Below are 17,850 nucleotides of genomic sequence, written 5' to 3' on the forward strand. Positions count from 1 at the left end.
CATTGTTTTAAAATTAAAAAAAAAGCAAAAAAAAAAAAAAAAAAACCAAAACAAAACAAAAAACAACACCCAACCCTCATCCAACCCCTTCTTTCCTTTTGGAGACCCTGACCCGCGCAGGCAGATCCCAGCAGGCAGCAATCCACACACCTCATGGAACAGGGAGCAGCAGAGCCAAAAAATACACTTTTTTGCACCGAATTGGAGATTTGGTCAGTAGCGCGTTGGGGCAACTCCCACAGGCCGCGGTGCAGGAGCCCTGTCCCCGGAGGATGGAACGGGATGGGGCTGGGCTGGCTGCAGGGCCACGGCAGAGCGGCCGGGGCTCCTTCCCTGCCCCATTCCAACTGGGAGCAGCTGTGGCAGCTCTGCCCTCCCACCCGCGAGAGGAGCCCCCACACCGCGGGAGAGGGGGCAGCGCCGGTGCCACACGAACGCCACACGCCTCGCTGCCAGCCTCAGCCCGGGCCAGGGCAAGGAGAGAGGCAGGAGGCGTAGGCCAGGCTCCAGAGGGAGCAGGATCCTGGCTGCACTGCTGAAAGCAGGTTCAGAGCAGCAGCCATTTCCCACTGCCAGGCAGGAGCACCACGGACACACAGACGTGGCACTGGCCAGGCAGGACCCAGCAGCCGTCACCCACCGCAGACCTGCGGGGAGGAACGGGAGTGCCCAGCACTGTGGCGTGGGACGCAGAGGTGCCAGGGCACAGAGTGGCCTCTCCTCCACCAGCAGCCTCTGCGGGGATCCCAGAGCGAGGCTCCTGCCAGTGCAGGACAGGGACTGTGGAGCTGGGGGAGCCCTGCCATGGCACAGAGCTCTCCCACCATCGCCCCAGGCTCTCTTCCTCTGTTGAGGACACGCAGGTGACTGACACCACACAGCCAAATCTTGGGCACCTGGCACAATCCTGGGAAGATCCAAGGCTCCCGAAGCCAGTCTGGGATGGCTGAGAACAGCCGAGCAAGGCAAGGGGAGGACACGGGGATACAACGACACAACACAGAATCGGGGCTGGGGTTCTGCAGAGCTGCCGTGCCACAGCTGGGGAGGGCTCAGTGTGGACACCTAGCAGCAAATGCAGCCCCAGCACCAGCCAGGAGCCAGCGGCACAGGCAGACCCTTCCCTGCAGCTCAGTCCACCCTGGCTGCCCCCTCCCTCCCTCGAAGCCCAGGGTGGAGCGAGCGCCGGGGCAGGATGGGAAGGAGGGTCCCCTCGCAGCTGCTGCATTGTTACATCACGTGGAAAGGAGCACAGGAAGAAAGCTACTTAAAAACCACTGCCAGCAGACCTCCTTCCCACTTGTTTGGGTCCTTGGGGCACCAAAATGTCTCCTGACAAGCCTTGCCACGCCAACCACAAAACAACGCGACAGATTAGAGGAAGGAGGGAGGAGGGGAGAGAGGATGTTGCTGCCACGATTGCTTTCCCCTTCCTTGGGGATTCCTCAGCAGGAGGGAGCAGGCCTTGCCCTGTCGGAGCTGGGCCCGGGTGCAGGGACAGCTGGCCCGGAACTGGGATGGAGCATCCAGGACAGCCCGCAGAGCCAGAGGCCCAGCCCCAGGCAGACCTGCCTCGGTGGTGGCAGTGCCCCGTGGTGACCAGGGCGTGCCACCCACGCTCGCCGTCCCGTGCCACCACGCAAGGCCAGCGCCGTCCGCACCGCGGTAATGACTAAAGCAAAATGGCCATGGGGAATCAGGTGCCTGCCATCCAGCCCTTCTCCTCTCCTCCACCACTTCCAGCTTTGATTAGACAAAACAACAAAGTTCTCCCTTCCAAGCAGATGCTAGTGCTCTGCTCGCCCAGCGTCCAGGGAGGGCACCGGGAGCTCCCCAGGCGTTCGCTGCTTCTCCTCTGGCATCTCGGTGTTGCTCACAGATGCTGCAGGGACCTGGAGAGAGAAGACAGAGTGAGCTGCAGGGACACCCCCAGTGAAGAGCCTGAGCACACAGGCCCCACCTCCCTGCTACCGCCTCCAGCTCCACTAGCAGCGGTCTCAGCTGGGCTTGGGAAAAGGGGAAACCAAAACCGGGGGCCACCCAACAGTCAGCACTGCAGCTTCAGGAAGAGCTGGAGCACTGGACTGCTCCAGCAGAAGTGTCTGGACTGTGTCCATCAGAGAAGGGCAGCTCATGCCCAAGCTGAGCCATTTCCCACCACGTTCATGGAATAATTCAGGTGGGAAGGGCACTCTGGAGTCTCCTGTCTAACTGTGTCCTTAAAGCAGGACTAAATAAAGAGCAGTCTGCTCAGGGCCACAACAGCTTTCTGCAAGGACAGAGATCCCAGGGACGGCCCTGCAGCTCACATGCAGCACCAGAACAGGATGTCCACAACCTCCCAGCCCCCCAGCCCTGCCGAGCTCCATGGGCTCCTGAGTGCTCTCATGGCAGGACTGATCTCCAAAACTACAGCCAGCTGTGACCTCCTTTGAGGAAATCCAAGGAAACCAAGACATGCTGGTTTCCAGGGTCAGAGCAAACAAGTTTTTCAGCAGCAGCCTCGCACATGGCCCTCCCATGACATTTTGTCCTTCCTAAGTCACACTCTCAGTTTTCCCTCACTGTCCCAGAGCCCTCCCAGCTCCCAAGGGGATCACTCACGGCACTGGGGGAAGGAATGCTGCCGTCCTGCTGCTTCATGCCACCCTCCTGGGCCTGCCCAGGGCCCTGCAAGGCCGGGGGCTCCTGCGTGCCGGGTCCCCGCGGGCACGACCCCTCCTGAGCTGTGCTCTCCTCCTGCTGCAGAATGCCCCGTCTGTCCAGGACACTGCAAGAACACAGCCACGCCACCAGAGACCCGTGTCTCCCCAAATCTCAGCACAAGTGCTGGTGGAAGACAAAGGTCAAGGCTGCCCCTCAAGTGCTCACCTGGGGGGCAGGGGCCCGCAGAGCACCTCGCAGCAGTTCTTCACTATGTTGCCATGGCTGTAGGGATTCTGCACGCGGTTCTTCCCAGTCCAGGACCCCTTGATCTGAAATAGTTGGGCACAAGCTCAGGTTTACTCCAAGGACACCCTGCCCCAGTGCCCAGATCCCTGCCCTGTGCACAACCTCGACACACTGAAAAACGGCGACAGCTCGGAGGAAGACTCTACTTACGTCCTCGTTGGTTGTCTGATTCAGTGCAACCAGGAAGGTGTGGAACCCAGTTAACCCCACCACTGACCACAGCGTGAAGAAACAGATGAGCACCTCCAGTACAGTAAGAACAGTTAAGGACTGGGAACAGCCTGAAAGCAGGCCCAGCCCACCTGTTACTGTTCTCAGAAACATCAACTTCGCTTCCTCTCCTAGCCACGGTTTTCTGCTTTATTCTCCTCCCAAAAGCCAAGAAACTGCTCCCCACATTGCCATCCCGGGGAAAATGCTTGGAAAGACTCAGAGTGGCCTAGGCAGCCACTCCACAACACAGCTCCCACTAATCTCCAGTTTTGGAGAAGTCAAGCCCTCAGGACCATGGAAGGATATGTCCCTGGGGTTTCCTTCAAAGTGTTCAGAAACCCAATCTTCAGAGATTCTGCAATACAAAAAGAGAGAGATTTTTTCATCTGGAACATCCCACTGAGTCCAGTTCCCTTTCCCACTCCATCCCTCTGGTTTCACACCACCATCTGTAGCCCCATTCCCTCCCTCCCTCCCAGCTCTCCAGCTTTCCAGGCAGACTCACTCAGTGCTACGTAGACGATGTTGAAGGTGAAGATGTAGATGGTGAGGAGGGAGAGCGAGAGGATGAAGAGGTAGAAGTAGCGGTAGTTCCTCTTCCCCACACAGTTGCCCACCCAAGGACAGTGATGGTCAAAGCGCTCTGGGAAAGCCAAGAAAAAGATTAGCACTGTCCTGGCATGGTCCTGCCCACCTCTAGATCCTTGCTCCTGTGCTCCCACTTCAAAAATCCCCCAGGCTGACTCAAACTGCCAAGTTCAATCCTCTGCTCAGTCAGGACCCCATACCCTGGCCTCCTTTCAGGAGGTCAAAAAGTCCAAAATTGTTTTATAATGCCTCATTTTGCACATTAGGGGAGATTTCGAGCTTGACCCCTCATGTGTCTTCTCTCCCTGGGGTACAACAGCCATAGAACATGGGTTAGATGAAGGCCTGGGGATCCCCAAGTTCTTACCCTGGAATAATCAGAAGGTTCAAGAAACTGCCTAAACACACAAGGAATCTGAAGAGGAAGAAAGGGGTCCAAAAGGATGGGATTTCTGCCTGCAGCAGTGATGCTGAACGTGAGCCAGTTACATACACAGAAAGAGGACAACAGCGAGGGCACCCCAGGGAAAGGCACAATCTCTATGCTGACGAACGAGCTGCTGTCACCTGAGACACAACTCTCCTCTGGAACCCTCCAGTCCTGCAAGGCCAGAGTCCAGCGGAACTCAAAAATGGGCTGCACACACACACAGTGCAGCTGGACTCAGTTACTGCCAAAGCCCTGGCAAAGAGGAACCGCCTGGCTCCAGGTTCTGAGCAAACCTCAAGCTCCTCGAGTAAAGACAAGGCAGCCTGCACACTTCAGCGCAGAGCTGTACAGCACGAGCCTGGGCACAGGTGTGCCCCTGTCTCCAGGCTCTGTGCCCGAGCCCCACTCACCCACGCAGTTGTCGCAAATGCTGCAGTGCGAGGCGCGGGGCGGCCGGAAGATCTTACAGGTGTAGCAGTACTTGAGCTTCACGATCTGGTTGTTGATCTGGAAGTTCTTGATGCGCGGGGGTGGCCGCTGACCCTGTGGCACAGTCCCGTTGGTGGCCTCTGCCAGAGAGAACCGGGCACAGATGGGACCTGCTGCTACAACACAACAGGCCTCAAACAACTCGCTTCCCTGCCTTCTCCACCAGCAGGATGGGAACCTGCTGGCTCCAGAGCCAGAGGCTGCAGCTCTGCTCGTGCAGGCTAGAGCCAGCCTGGCAGCTTGGAGGCAGGTAAAGGGATGCCAGAGCTTTCATGGGCATGTTGATTGTGGGTGTTATCACCTGCATCCACCAAACCTCCTCTCTCCCTGAAGGATCAAGGGGACCCACTCCAAGCTTTCTGCACCCCTTCTCAAAAGCAGACTGAGTTTGTATGTACACGGCTATGGGAGACAAAGCAGCAGGTGAAATGGCTCCCAGAGAGGGACGCAGGTACATCGTGCTTCCTTCTTGAGACTGGGCCAAGTACAGTGAGCCAGCAGATTGGGGCAACCCTCACTTTTGGAGCTCCAGCCAGGAAGATAAGCTCTGCAGGGACTGTAACCTAGAAATACGCCATAAATTGAGTGGCTTTTCCAGCCCTCACCAGCTTGGCCGCTCCACACTCACCAATCTCCATCTCGATGAAGGCTGCCTCGTCGGGCAGGGCCCTCGGGATCACACCGGGGTCGCTGAAGCTGGTCCGCAGCAGCGTGGCCATGGCGAACAGGAAGAGAACTGCTGCAAACACGGGGATGGCCGGGGACAGCTGGACAGCCAGGTACCGGCACCTGCGGACAGGGGGGAGGCGATGAGTCAGTCTCATGGCCTGGCACAGCCTCAGAGCCCGGGCACCCCGCAGCACTGCTTAGAACTGCAGCAGAGAAGCTGTTCAGTACATCCTTCTGATCCCACCACCACACTCCTGGGGCAGCTCCAACAACCAGGCACCATCACAGCATCTCCGTCTTTTCTACCAGCTAGGCATAGATACTTCCCAGCATTTGTTCTGTTTTCAGCTCCCATTTTAAGCAATGCCAGAAGCACAACCAGGCAGCTGCAGAGACCTTGTCCGTTACATTCCTGCTGCCAAAGGATGGGCCAGACCACTGGGAAGAGCACCCAAGGCCTGGTGAGGGACCCCACACCTGGAGAGCTGGAAGGCATGGAAGCCTGTGGGGATGGTGGCAATCTCTGGCTAACCCCTAAAGAGCAAGAGCTTCCAGCACCAAAGAAATTATTGGGATTAAGTACATCCTGTGCTTCTTAAGAATGGATTCCTGTGGAAGTGCAACATTCTCATGCAGCAAGACATCTGGCTTCCTTTGGCATCCCTGAGACAACGGACTAGAACACTCCAAATAAAGCAGAAAGGCTCCTGCTTCAAGACTCCCCCACCTCAAAAGAGAACAAGGTTTGTTTGCTCTGTAAATGCAGCGAGGCCCAATGAGGAGTTTATGGTGCTGGTCCCACTGATGGAGGAGATGCAAAGGGAGCATGGGACTCATCTCACCATGGCCATGCTGTTCCTGGACACCCACAGCCACGTCCCTACAGCTGCTGCAGCCCTAGCCATGTGGGAAGCCTGGGCAGAAGTCATATTTTAGAGACGTAGTGGGCTAAAAAACCCTATATTTTACCCTGGTTCTTTCAGAAAACTCCACTGATGTTGGGTGAAGTTCCTACGGAGCTTTGCTACGGTTTAAGTGAAACCCCACCTAAATCTCACCATGCCTTGCACACATCACTTTCCCAGCCTCCTGATGCAGCTGGGCACCTAGGCTTCCAGGCACCTGGCTTTCTAGGATCCACCCTTTATCCCTGCTGGGGAGGGGTGGCTCCAACCCAGACTCCTGCTGTTTCAGTTACTCTCCATGGGAGCCTCTGGCTACCGTGGTGAGGGGCCAGGATTACCCTCCCTGAGGAGGCTGCCATCCCATGCAAGGCCATTTCCACGACCTTCACAGCACTGTTTAATACTGGACAGCGTTTCCACCACAGATTCCCCAAACAATGCAGTTTCCAGCTCCAGCTGGCAGCACCAGGCTCCTCAGGCCCACTGCAGGAATATTTCCTGGGCCACTGCCTGACTCCAGCACTGTCCCCCAGGTGTGACAGGGACAGAAGGGCTGCACATTGAGCTACAGCACACTTCAGTCACAGCTGCAACACCAGGAGCCCACAGCAACACACAGGGTCTGGCCCCTAAACCAACATCCTTCATTTCAGACGCTGCACACTCAGCCATTCCCCAAAACAACGTCCCTGTACCCAGCCCTGCCCACAAAGAACTAGAGGGCCGAGTTTATCGTCTTCAGGCAGCCCAAGATAACTTTACATTCCCTTTGCAAGGGCAAAGTCCAGGGACAGTTGTGAGTCAGTCAGCAAGTAAACAAAAGCCACGGAGCCCACTTGGGGTAGAAATATGGCGCTAGGAACACGGATTTAGGTGCAGGTCAGCCTCTTCTCCCAGGCAATCAGTGACATGACAACAGGACACAGCCTCAAGCTGTGCCAGGGGAGGTACAAGTTGGACATCAGGAGAAATTTCTCCATGGAAAGGGCTGTCAGGCATTGGAAGGGGCTTCCCAGGGAGTTTCCATCCCTGGAGGCGTCCAAGGAACAACTGGATGTGACACTCAGTGCTCTGCTCTGGTTGACAAGGTGATGACCAGTCACAGGTTGGACTTGATGGTCTTGGGGGTCTTTTCCACCCTAAATGATTCTGAGAATATTCCTTGAAAAGCTGGACACTGCCTGCCCCAAAGGGCTGCAGCCTGACCCTTGTCCAGCTAATACGACAGGTTTTGGAACCGCTGTGACAACATGAACATATTATGGGTTTAAATTAGGATCCATGAGCTGTGTTAAAGTTGAGCCATGGCCCTCCTACTTCCACATGGGCTTAAGCTTAGCTTCCCTTAGCTGGGCTGGCTTCTGTGGCCCCTTGCAGGTGAGGGCAGAGGGAAGAGCCAGAAGAGCTCCCACCACAGTGAAACTGCAGCACCAGGCCCAGCGTGGAGCCCGGCACATGCTCCCACCCTCCGCTGTGTTGATGGGGCCTTGCTCTTCAGGTGACTTCCAGGGAACACGTCCATGGCAGGGAAAGCAGCCACACAAGGTCCTGGCTTGGTACTCACTAGCACCGGGATATCTTCAGTCTACACCTTGTCTCTAAGACGATTCCACTGTTCAGGAACAGACATTTAAAGATCTTTTGTTTGGGAGAGCTCAGAGCCAACAGAGAGGCTCTGTTGGCATGTGAGGATGCTGCTCCCCCACTCCCAGCATCATATCTGCGCTCTGGAGCATTTTGTCACCAAAAAGCAGACAATAACAGCACTATCACAACTCATCATCACAGCAGGGTGAGCTGGGGGCAGGAAGGCTCAACAAAGAGATCCTTGGAACGGGGAGAAGGGGGAGAAGCAGCTGGGAGGTGCCATGAGTTATAGCATTTGGCTGGTTGTTCTGCACCCGCCTGGGAAGGTCTGTTGTAATCAGCACATTGAGCAAAGCTCTGGAGGAAGGGGAAAGCCACCATGCCAGCCCTGGTGACAGGGACTGCAGCCACAGCCACAGGACAGCACATCTCTCAGGCAGGCCACGCCACAGCCCAGCACAAGCTCAGCAGTATCACTCACCCACATCTCAACTGCAAATGGCCTGTTTAACCTTCCTCAGCTACAGCACAGCCACTCTGTGCCTGGACTGAGTGCCAGAAGAGCTGTATGCCCGACCCTCAGCAGGGCTCTTCAGTCTGGCTGTGCTGGGGGCTCACACCAGCAATGGGGTGGTGTCTGGCAGCCACTGTTAGCGGTAAGCGTGGAAGTAGCTGCTCCAAAGCCCAACTTTACCACAACACCGTGTCCAGGCCCTTCCCAGCAGCACCAGGCAGAGCTGGAGTTCTCCCTGGAACCTCTCCCCATCTGCCAGCAGTGCCACATCAACTGTCAGCACACGCCACGTGTTTCTGACCCAACTGAGGCAGAAGACAGACATGTTGTGCCAATGGAATTGGTTTTTTCCTGACTAAAATCTCAACTCCGCACAGGCAAACCATCCCAAGATCCACCCAGGAATGGGGGTGCCACAGAGCATGTGGAGGCTGCAGGGAGGGCGAAGTCATCTCCTGAGGAGGAGCCCACATATGAAAAAAGGTCAATCCAAACCCCAGGAGCGGTCACTTCTCACAGAAACAGAGAAAAAACAAGCTGAACTCTTGTTCAGCTTTTGTCCACTTTGACTGAGAGAAATTACAATGATTAAAAAGCACCAATTAACTCACGTGTAAGTTTCGACCATGCTTGACACAGATCTAACCAGAGGTAATGTCAGCTCAGAGGCCCCTCTGTGAGTCTTGGGTCTCTGGGCTTTGGAAATCAAAACTAAAAAACAAAGTCACACCAGGGGCAGTGTAGGTGTTTTCAACTCATCTGAAAACAAAGGTTTTCATCTCTACATCTCATCAAGCATTTTCATCTCTACAAAGCTAAGAAAGTAAGAAAAACAAAGTGACAAACATGGCTGGGCGTTAGAAAATCCAAGAGCAGCCCCTTCCTGTGAGGAGCCGGCGTTGCTGGTGCTACCACGCCTCTAACATTTACAGACGTCAAATTTTGTGCTGAAAAGCCAGAGACAAAAGATACCCCATTCTTTTGAGCTGAGCGTGGAACTCACTTCAGGAGAGATAGGAACTGCAAAGGGAACTCTCAGCCTGAGAGCAGACACTGCATCCCACCATCCCAGTCCCTAAAGGGATTTTTTCCAAGTGCTTTATCTGGTATTCTCTTCATGCTGGAACACCTCAAGCACACAGCAGCTAAGTGCCCAACCACAGCGTTGAAATACCATCAGGAGCCTGAAATAATGCCAAGAGGATATGAGACTGTATTTCATGGGCCATGTTACAGAGCAGACCCAGGTAAACACAGGGTCTTGGACTCTGCAGGGAGCAGCCCCAAGCAGTGGGAGCTGCTCCCTGCCACTGTAGCGGTGAGAGAGGTGCCCTTGGGCAGAGGACTCCGGTCGGTCGCTGCAGAGCCCTTCCCGGGAGCCAGCACAGCTGGCTTATCTAGGAGGGAGGAGTTGGATCTCAGGCACAGCGCTGAGTTCTGCCAGCCTCCGGCTCCTGTTTGCTCGTGGATGGAGAGATTTCCCCAATCCCATAACACAGTGCTGCGGTTTGGGGGATCGACACACAGGAATTCCCACCCACAGGGCTGAGGTGGCACAGCCTGCTTGCCTGTGGACACGGCGAAGCAGCCGGCGGCACCGGAGAAACTCGGAGGGAAAAACCACCGGCAGCAGCAGCCCCACGAGCGCAGCCATTGCTCCAAGGGCTGGGAAGGAACGGCAGTGGCTTTTCTCCTGCCGTGGGTGCTAGTCCGCACCGGCCTCAGCTGGAACTAGAGCCAGCGCAGCCCCCAGTGCCGGGATCAAGCCCGGCCCAGCACAGGGCAAGCAGCCAGACAGATCCTGGCTCTAGGCACCCCGGAGCCGTGCTCAGACAAGGTGTGACTGCGCAAGTGATTCAGCTGAATGGAGCAGGCAGCACGGCACAGGCAGCCTGCAGTGAGCGGGCAGAGAGGGAAAGGCTCCTCCGCCCACCACCGGCTGCCACGCTCCAAATCCAGACACCAACTTTGAGGGGGAAACCAGGGATTTCCATGCAAACGCTAAAGAATCTGCCAAGCGCTGAGACAAGTAAATGGACAACACAGTGAAAGATCAAGGCTGAGATCCTCAACGAAAGGTCCCTACACATGCAGAGCAGGCAGGGCTCCTGAGCAGCCAAGCTGCTTATCTCAGCCTGATCAGTGAAACAGAGACCTTGGGGAGTGTTTCCAGCCGGGAAGGCAACATTTCATCCCTCTCCCAAATTCAAAAATCTCCAAACAAGTTCAAAACAACCCCCTCTCTTCCAAACAAAAAACACTGCGGTGTTCTGCACTGAAAGAATCCAATGGGTATTTGGATTTTCCCAAACTCTTCCTTATTTCCCTTAGATCATTTAACTAAAATTCAGAGGTGATCCTGTTCCCAGCAGCATTCCCCCTGCAGAGCCCACCCTCCAGGTCTAGGCACAGCCTGGATATCTTGGTGCAAGCGACCCCTCCACAGGCCTCTGCCTGCCAGAGCGTGGAAAGGGGCTTCTCAAGGAATTTCCAGTCACATTCCTGACTAACCACAGCCTAGGTCTGGAAAACAGCCTTGGCTCACTCTGCCTGGTGCAACCACGGCAGAGCGGGATGTGGTTCACTCTCCTGCTACGGACAGGATCCACAGGGAGCCGGAGCAATTATCCCTTAAATCAGTGTTTCTGGTGCAGCAATAAGCGTTTCTGGAGCAGCAACACTTATTAGTTCTTCCTGTAAGGCAGGAAGGTTCAGCCCTATTTTTGAGATGGAAAAAACCCCAAACATCAAACCAAGAGTGGTGTCACTTGGTACCTCGGAACTCAGACTGAGCCAGTGATAATTTGGGCAGGGAACCAGGGAGAGACACACCGGGCCAGGGAATGTAGAAACAAGTTCCCTGGCTTAGGAACGATGCTAAAGAGGACAGCATCTGGGCTGAGGGCTTTTTGGAACTGTAGGAATAGCCAGGGGTTTGCCAGTGAGCAGGTCCTTCTACTTGTTCTTCTTGGCTTTGCAAGCTTATATGTTACCCAACCCTGTTTCAGCCCTTCAGCTGCCCCAGAACACAAACATACCCATGGAGACCAAGGAAGGGAAGTTTTGCAGTGGTTAAGCTGATCCAAGCTCAGCAGCTCATTCTCTAGCCAGGCAACAGGGGTGTCCTGCCTCTGCCCACAGCATTGGCCTGGACAAACATAGGCTTTTCCCATTTTGCTTGTTTTTTGATTTTAAGATTAGTCTAAGGCCAGCCCAGCTCCCAGGGAGAGCTGACGGGTGGGGGCAGACCCCTCTCTTCCAGCAGGATCAAAGGTTTTGGCTGAAGGTCTTTACGCCGCCGAGGTGATGTGACGGGTGGTCAGATCCTTCCCAAATACCAGCATGGCTCTGGCTGCAGTGCAGCCTGGTGCTGGGGGTCGGTCAGACTGGCAGGACCCCCAAGCTCACTCCTTATTAATCCTCCAGCTGGGGTCACCTCCCTGGTGGGGCTGATGCGGGGGCTGCACACCCCCCCATGGGTAGGGACGCAGGCAGAAGCAGCACCCTGGCATCCCGGCTATCCTGGAGCCAGGAACACCCGGGACAAGGCACTGCCAAGTCCCAGACAGAAGGTGACCCACGGGGAAGCAGGGCCAGTGTCACTCCCCGGCACAGCACGGGGGAAGCTCCAGCAGGGCCCATTCTCCCCAAAAACCTCCAGGCTCAGTCTGCTGAGGGTGAGGAAGCAGACCTGGAGAGGGAGAGCCACGCTCTGCCAGGCTGAACCGTGCCAGGCTCCCCTCCCTCCCCCGACGGCCCCGGGCACACGGGCCCATCCCCATCCCTGTCCCGCGGGGTCCCCGGGGAACTCACTCGAAGGCAAAGAAGAGGGCGCAGGTGCCGAGGATGAGGAAGAGCGTCAGGTAGAAGATGCCCTTCTGCCGGGCCATCATGATACGGCCGTCGCAGCAGAAGGTGTTCCTGCCCGGCAGCTTCTCCCATTTCCGAACCACCTTCTTCCTCGCCACCATCACCGACATGGCGGGGCCGTCAGTGGCGCGGCAGCGGCCGCCGCACGTTCGGGCGCTGCTGCTGCTGCTGCTCCTCCGCCGCCCGCGCGCCCGGCATCATCGGGGCCCCGCGGGGCAGCGCTGGGCTGGGCCGAGCTGGCGGCTGCGGGAGAGGGAACGGGGAGAGCGCTCGGTCAGCACCGGGGCGGCGGCGGCACCGGCGCGGGGGGCGGCGGCCGCCGTCGCCATGGAAACCCCGCGCCCGGGAGGGGCGTTGCCGTGGGAATCCACCAGGGAGGGGGCGCGGGGCCAGGAAGACCCTCGGCCGGGCGGGAGGGGGCGGCGGGGCGGCTCCGCACCGCGAGGGGACGCGGCAGGGCCGGGCCATACAGGGCAAGGCAGCCCGGGCTCTGCGGGCTTGCCGGGACCCGGCGGGGAGAGAGCGGAAGGGAAGGGTTAGAGAGGAGACGGGAGAGGACGGGAAGGGAGGAGAGGGGAGGGGAGGAGCCCCGCGCCGCCGCTCACCCGGTGCCGGTGCCGACCGAGCCGCGCCGATCGCTCCCTCCGCGCCGGGAGGGGCTGCCACGCCCCGCGCCCCAACGAGGCGGGGCGGCCTCGGCCATTGGCCTTGCCGCTCCCTCCGCTCCGCCCCGCCGCTTTCCGCCTTTCCATTGGGCCCGCGCGCTGTCACTCCGCGGCAGCTCCACCCACTCTGCCGCTTCTCGCCGCTCCATTGGTCATCAGCGCTGTCACTTCGTGGTCACTTCTCCCTCACAGCCGCTTCATTGGCCATATGCGCTGCCATTCCGCGCCGCTGGCCCCGCCCCGGTGCGGACAGGGGAGGACGGGGGCGGGGCGGGGGCGCGGCACGTGGCGGGGGCGAGGCGGGCTGGGGGCGGTGGCCCCGGCTCCGCCCGGCCCGGCTCGGCTCGGCCCGGCCCGGCTCGGCTCCGCTCGGCCCGGCTCGGCTCCGCTCGGCCCGGCCCGGCTCGGCTCGGCCCGGCTCGGCTCGGCTCGGCTCGGCCCGGCTCGGCTCGGCTCGGCTCGGCCCGGCTCGGCTCGGCTCGGCTCGGCCCGGCTCGGCTCGGTTCGGTTCGGTTCGGCTCGGCTCGGCTCGGCTCGGCTCGGCTCGGCTCGGCTCGGCTCGGCTCGGCTCGGCTCCGCTCGGCTCCGCTTGGCCTGGCCCGGCTCGGCTCCGCTCGGCCCGGCCCGGCTCGGCTCGGCTCCGCTCGGCCCGGCCCCACCCCGGCGGCTCCGTCCAGACTTTCCGGTGCAGCTCCCAGCGGGAAAGGACCAGCGCTGCCCCCCGCTCCTCTTTTCTTTCTCGTTTTCTCGCACCGGGTGCCCGCAAGGACCGGACTGCCGAACCCCAGCGCCGCGGGGAGCGCACGGGATGTTCCCGTCGTGGGTTCCCTTCCCCTGCCCGCCCCACCCCTCCCACAACATCCGCACATTTCGCACAGTAGTTTACACACGGTTTTTCACACCCAGTCCCTGGGGTTAGGTTCGGAGAGCCACCCAGCATCCCATCCCCGGCATCCTGCCACCGGCATCCCATCCATCCCTGGCTCCCATCCCCGGCAGCCCTCTCTGGCATCCCCCATACAGCGCGCCCGCTGGGCATGTGGCTGCCGGCAAAGGAAGGGCCCGGAGCGTCAAATCCGAAGGGAAAATACAGAACTTTTTCCCGCGGTTGTTGCTATGGAGACGCGAGCAGACGGGGAACAACTCGTTATCCCTCTCCCTCCGGCAGGCCCCTGCCCCGAGCCTCCTGCGCGCCCGGCTCGGGATGGAGGAGGAAAACGACAGAGAGGACGAGGAGGAGAGGAGGACGGATGCTGCGGGCACAGTGATAGACACTGACACCTGTTAGGAAAATTAATTCACAAACAACAGAGGTTTATGTCCAAAAAGGAGACAGAGGAGTCCTTTTACTTTATTCGAATAAAGGGAGAGACTATGGGACATTTCCCCTGGGGTCTCTCAAATTTTCGGAGGACGCATCTTCCTTTTTATCCTAATTTTCCAGCCTGCATTTCCCTCTCTCTTCCCCCATTGGCCGAGGTACTTGAGAGGTACAGACTTCCCAAAATGCCTAAGATCTAAGATTCCCCTTTTAATGTGTAACCCTCCTAATTTTTAATTCTTATGGGATTTATGGGTTTTCCCCATTGTTACTTTCATCTTTCAATATCCAATTTCATTTACAAACAAACCGTAGGTCTGTTTGTAAAAGCAAGTATCTTCTTTTCCATTCATCAATCAGTAGAATCCTTCCCATTGTTTCTCTTATCTCTCGGTGCTAGTTTTATTTACCAGCAGACCCAGGGCTTGTTTGTACAGACAAATCTTGACACTCCTCTCACACCTCTTCGGAGCTGAGAACTCCGTGTATTTGCTCCAGTGATCCGCTGAATCCTATCAACCCCAAAAATGCTCCCAGGAGCTGGGTCCGGTCGGGCGGGAGGAGTCGTAGGTGCGGGAGCTCCGTCCCCGAGCCCGCGGCACTGGCAGGAAAACAGCGAATCCTGGAATCCTTGGGGCCGGGGGGACCCACGAGGCTCACGGACGGAGCGGAGACCCTCAGAGCCGCTCTGGCCCGCGGTGGCACCGCCGGCTCCCCCTGCCCGGCGAGCCGAGCGCTCCCCAGGAGGGCCAGAGCTGTCCCGGAGCCCCCAGGGGCCCCGTCCGAGGCCGGGACGGCGGCGTCCCTGTTCCGGTACCTCCCGGGACTCCCTCGTTCCCCACCGGTTCCCCCGCCCCGCCCACCGGACCCGCGGCCATGGCAACCCGGACGTCACGGGGGCGCGCTTTGCGGCAGGGCGCGAGGATTCGGCGCGACACTCGGTGGCGCTTTGCGGCAGTACCGGCGTGCGGAGCCATGGCGGAGGAGGACCCGGCAGCGGCGGCGTCCGGGAGCGGCAGCGAGAGCGAGGAAGGGGTGAGCGGGGCCGGAAAGAACGAGACGGGCTCTCCCGGCGGCCTCCACCGCTGTTTGCGGGGCTCCGGGCGCTCTCCTGGCCAGGATGGGCGCAGCGGAGGACGGCGTGGCCTGGCCGGGGATGTCGGGCCCGGGACCCGGCCGGGCGGTGCCGTGGGGGCACCGGGGAGCACGTGGGAGCGGGCGCTGGGGCCGCGCTCTGTCAGGTCGGGTCTGTGACCGCGTGTGCCGTGTGGCAGGAGGATGGCGAGCGGCGGCACCGGCAGCTCCTGGAAGCCATCAGCGCCTTGTCCGGACGGAAACGGTGAGTGGGGGGTACGGGTGTCCCGCGATTAGGCCCCGTGGCTCCTGCAGCAGCCACACCGCGAGAGACTGCGCAGGAAGCGGGGCAGGTGGGTCGGTTCTCGGTCACTGCCCTCGGCACCGGTCCCTAACCCTCCAGAGCACCCGGGGGACCTTTGGGATTGTTTTCTGTCCCTCTCTCGCAGGCGGAAGCTGGCGGAGCGCTCGGAGGCGAGCGGGCAGGTGTCCGAGTTCAATGTCACCTGCAAAGGTGAGGCAGGGAGCTGGGCAGGGCTCGGAGATCTGGGACGGCACTGCCCACCGAGAGCCACTGTGAGGGCTGGGACAGCTCCCTCACCTGGCAGTGCCACACCTGTGCCTAGGTGCTGGGGAAAAGCTGGTTCTGTCGGAGCTGCTGCAGCCTATCCATCCCAAATCCACGCTGGGCAGCGTGAGGAAGGAGCTGGCCAGAGTGAAGCGGAAGGCAGCGGTGGAGCTGCCACTGAGCAAAGAGGAGGCCAAGAGGGTGAGTGTGGGGAGCCAAGGGGGTCTGAGGTGAGCCCCCAGGACCCCCGTGCCCATCCCTGAAGCCGGCATCACCTTTTTCTGCCCATCCTGTTCCCCTTCAGGTGGTGAGGGAGGCCGCCTACGTCACCACCTCCAAGGACGTGGGGAAGTGGCAGCAGGTGGTCCTGCAAAACCGGCGTGCGGAGCAGCTGGTGTTCCCCCTGCAGCAGGACATCGCCACCGTGACCCCTCTGGAGAGAGTCACCTCAGCGTGGAAGGTGGGCACTGGGGGTCACACGGCCGGGGTGGCTCTGGGGGTTCGGCTAGGGTGGCTCTAGGATCAGCTGGGGCAGGTCGATGTCTCCTGGCTCTGCTGGGGGCAGGGATGGAGGTGAGGAAGGCTGAGCCTGTGGCTGACACTGGCCAGGTGCCCGCTGAGCTTGGGAAGGTTAGGAGGGCAGTGTGTGTTTCTCACGTACAGTAGGTGTTTAAATTCAATCTGAGACAAGCCAGGTAAGGTGTGAGAAGAAAGTTTGGAGCCTGCTCTGTCCTCTCTTCTCCTTGGAGCCTCTCAGGGCCAGGCACATGGGAGTGTCCCTTGGCCACAAGTGTTGAGATGGAGGGGATTGGTTTGCCAAGTCCTGCATGCCTGGAAACATTCCTTACAAAAGAGGGATGTGTTTGGATTTGAATGCAAGTTCCTGTGGGGTTGTGCTGCTGGCAGGAAGCCACTGCCATGCCTAGGAGTTGTCAGATGCCCAGGTGAAGGAGGGCTAGCCCCTGCTGAACTCCCAGCACACCTGTCACTCACACTGATCTGCCCAAAGGTCCATTTCTGTTTCAGAGGGACATGGCATTGCATGACCTGGAACTCCTGCTCCATACTCCTTGTGTGGTGCCACCTGATCAGCGCTGCCCGGCAATTGGGAGCCCATTTCTCTAATGTGGGAAGAATTCTACCTGCCTTCACCTTGGCATGTGGCTGGGAGAGTGCCCAAGGGCTGTGGTGTGGGACCCGTAAGTGGGGCTGTGACCACCCAGCCCCCAAAGGCAGGGAACACTTCTCTGGGCTTTCCACAGACCTACTTGGGAGCAGTGAGAATGGATGGTGACATCCAGTGGAGCACTGGCCCTTGCAGTTCTCCTCATCCTCCTGCTGTGTCTATTGTCCCAACAGGCCCGAACTCCACTAGAGCAGGAGATCTTTGGGTTACTCCACAAGACACAGCAGCCTATCACAGACCCGCTGCTGACACAGGAGGAGAAGGCTTCGCTGCAGGCCATGAGCTTGGAGGAGGTGAGGCTTTACCCTGCTGGGCCCTGGCTCTGGGAACCTCTTCCTTGGCCTCATCCCTCACCCTGTTCTCTCCATCCCTCACCCTGTGATCCCTGGCAGGCCCGACGCCGGCGGGCAGAGCTGCAGAAGGCCCGGGCGGTGCAGTCTTACTATGAGGCCAAGGCTCGGCGAACGAAGCGGATCAAGAGCAAGAAGTGAGGCTGTGCCTGTGCTGGGCTGGACAGGCTGGGAGGGCTGGGCTGCCCCACCAGCCCCTGAACTGCCCCTGTGCCACAGGTACCACCGTGTGCTCAAGAAGAGCCGGAGGCGCCAGGCCCTGAAGGAGTTCGAGCAGCTGCACAAATCGGACCCTGCAGCCGCCTTGGAACGGCTGGAGGAGCTGGAGCAGCTCAGGATGCAGGTGCTGCCTTGGCACCTCTGCCCCACCCCTCGGGAGGGCCCTGCTCCTTGGGGAGCTCTGTGTGATGCTTCTCTTCCCCCAGGAGCGGATGAGCCTTAAGCACCAGAACAAGGGAAAATGGGCCCG

General features: G+C 59.0%; 2 protein-coding genes across 2 annotated transcripts in view; one reads left to right on the forward strand and one right to left on the reverse strand.

Annotated features, from left to right (window-relative positions):
* Positions 1–8: 8 nt before the first annotated feature.
* Positions 9–12,473, reverse strand: ZDHHC9 (zinc finger DHHC-type palmitoyltransferase 9). Its single transcript, XM_040084147.2, has 9 exons — positions 12,161–12,473; positions 5,301–5,461; positions 4,594–4,752; positions 3,671–3,808; positions 3,472–3,520; positions 3,103–3,205; positions 2,872–2,975; positions 2,605–2,770; positions 9–1,892 (listed from the first exon to the last, which is right to left on the reverse strand). The coding sequence occupies exons 1-9, from the start codon at positions 12,325–12,327 to the stop codon at positions 1,788–1,790; spliced, it is 1,152 nt and encodes a 383-aa protein (XP_039940081.1). The 5' UTR covers positions 12,328–12,473; the 3' UTR covers positions 9–1,787.
* A 2,606-nt stretch (positions 12,474–15,079) lies between these two features.
* UTP14A (UTP14A small subunit processome component) overlaps positions 15,080–17,850 on the forward strand; it is a 39,578-nt gene continuing 36,807 nt past the window's right edge. The window contains exons 1-9 of the mRNA XM_040083724.2: positions 15,080–15,238; positions 15,478–15,542; positions 15,727–15,791; positions 15,904–16,046; positions 16,150–16,305; positions 17,205–17,324; positions 17,424–17,518; positions 17,601–17,724; positions 17,807–17,845. Coding sequence (XP_039939658.1) covers positions 15,080–15,238; positions 15,478–15,542; positions 15,727–15,791; positions 15,904–16,046; positions 16,150–16,305; positions 17,205–17,324; positions 17,424–17,518; positions 17,601–17,724; positions 17,807–17,845 — 966 coding nt within the window. The remainder of the gene's footprint in view (positions 15,239–15,477; positions 15,543–15,726; positions 15,792–15,903; positions 16,047–16,149; positions 16,306–17,204; positions 17,325–17,423; positions 17,519–17,600; positions 17,725–17,806; positions 17,846–17,850) is intronic.

The sequence above is a fragment of the Hirundo rustica genome, chromosome 21 (genome assembly GCF_015227805.2).
Source record: "Hirundo rustica isolate bHirRus1 chromosome 21, bHirRus1.pri.v3, whole genome shotgun sequence".
Lineage (NCBI taxonomy): Eukaryota > Metazoa > Chordata > Aves > Passeriformes > Hirundinidae > Hirundo > Hirundo rustica.

Coding starts and splice junctions, on each gene's coding strand:
- ZDHHC9 (XM_040084147.2), bottom strand. CDS start 12,327: ATGTCGGTGATGGTGGCGAGGAAGAAGGTGGTTCGGAAATGGGAGAAG. Junction 4,753..5,300: donor CTTCATCGAGATGGAGATTG/GTGAGTGTGGAG, acceptor TCTCTCTGGCAG/AGGCCACCAACGGGACTGTG. Junction 3,521..3,670: donor CATCGTCTACGTAGCACTGA/GTGAGTCTGCCT, acceptor TTTGTATTGCAG/AATCTCTGAAGATTGGGTTT.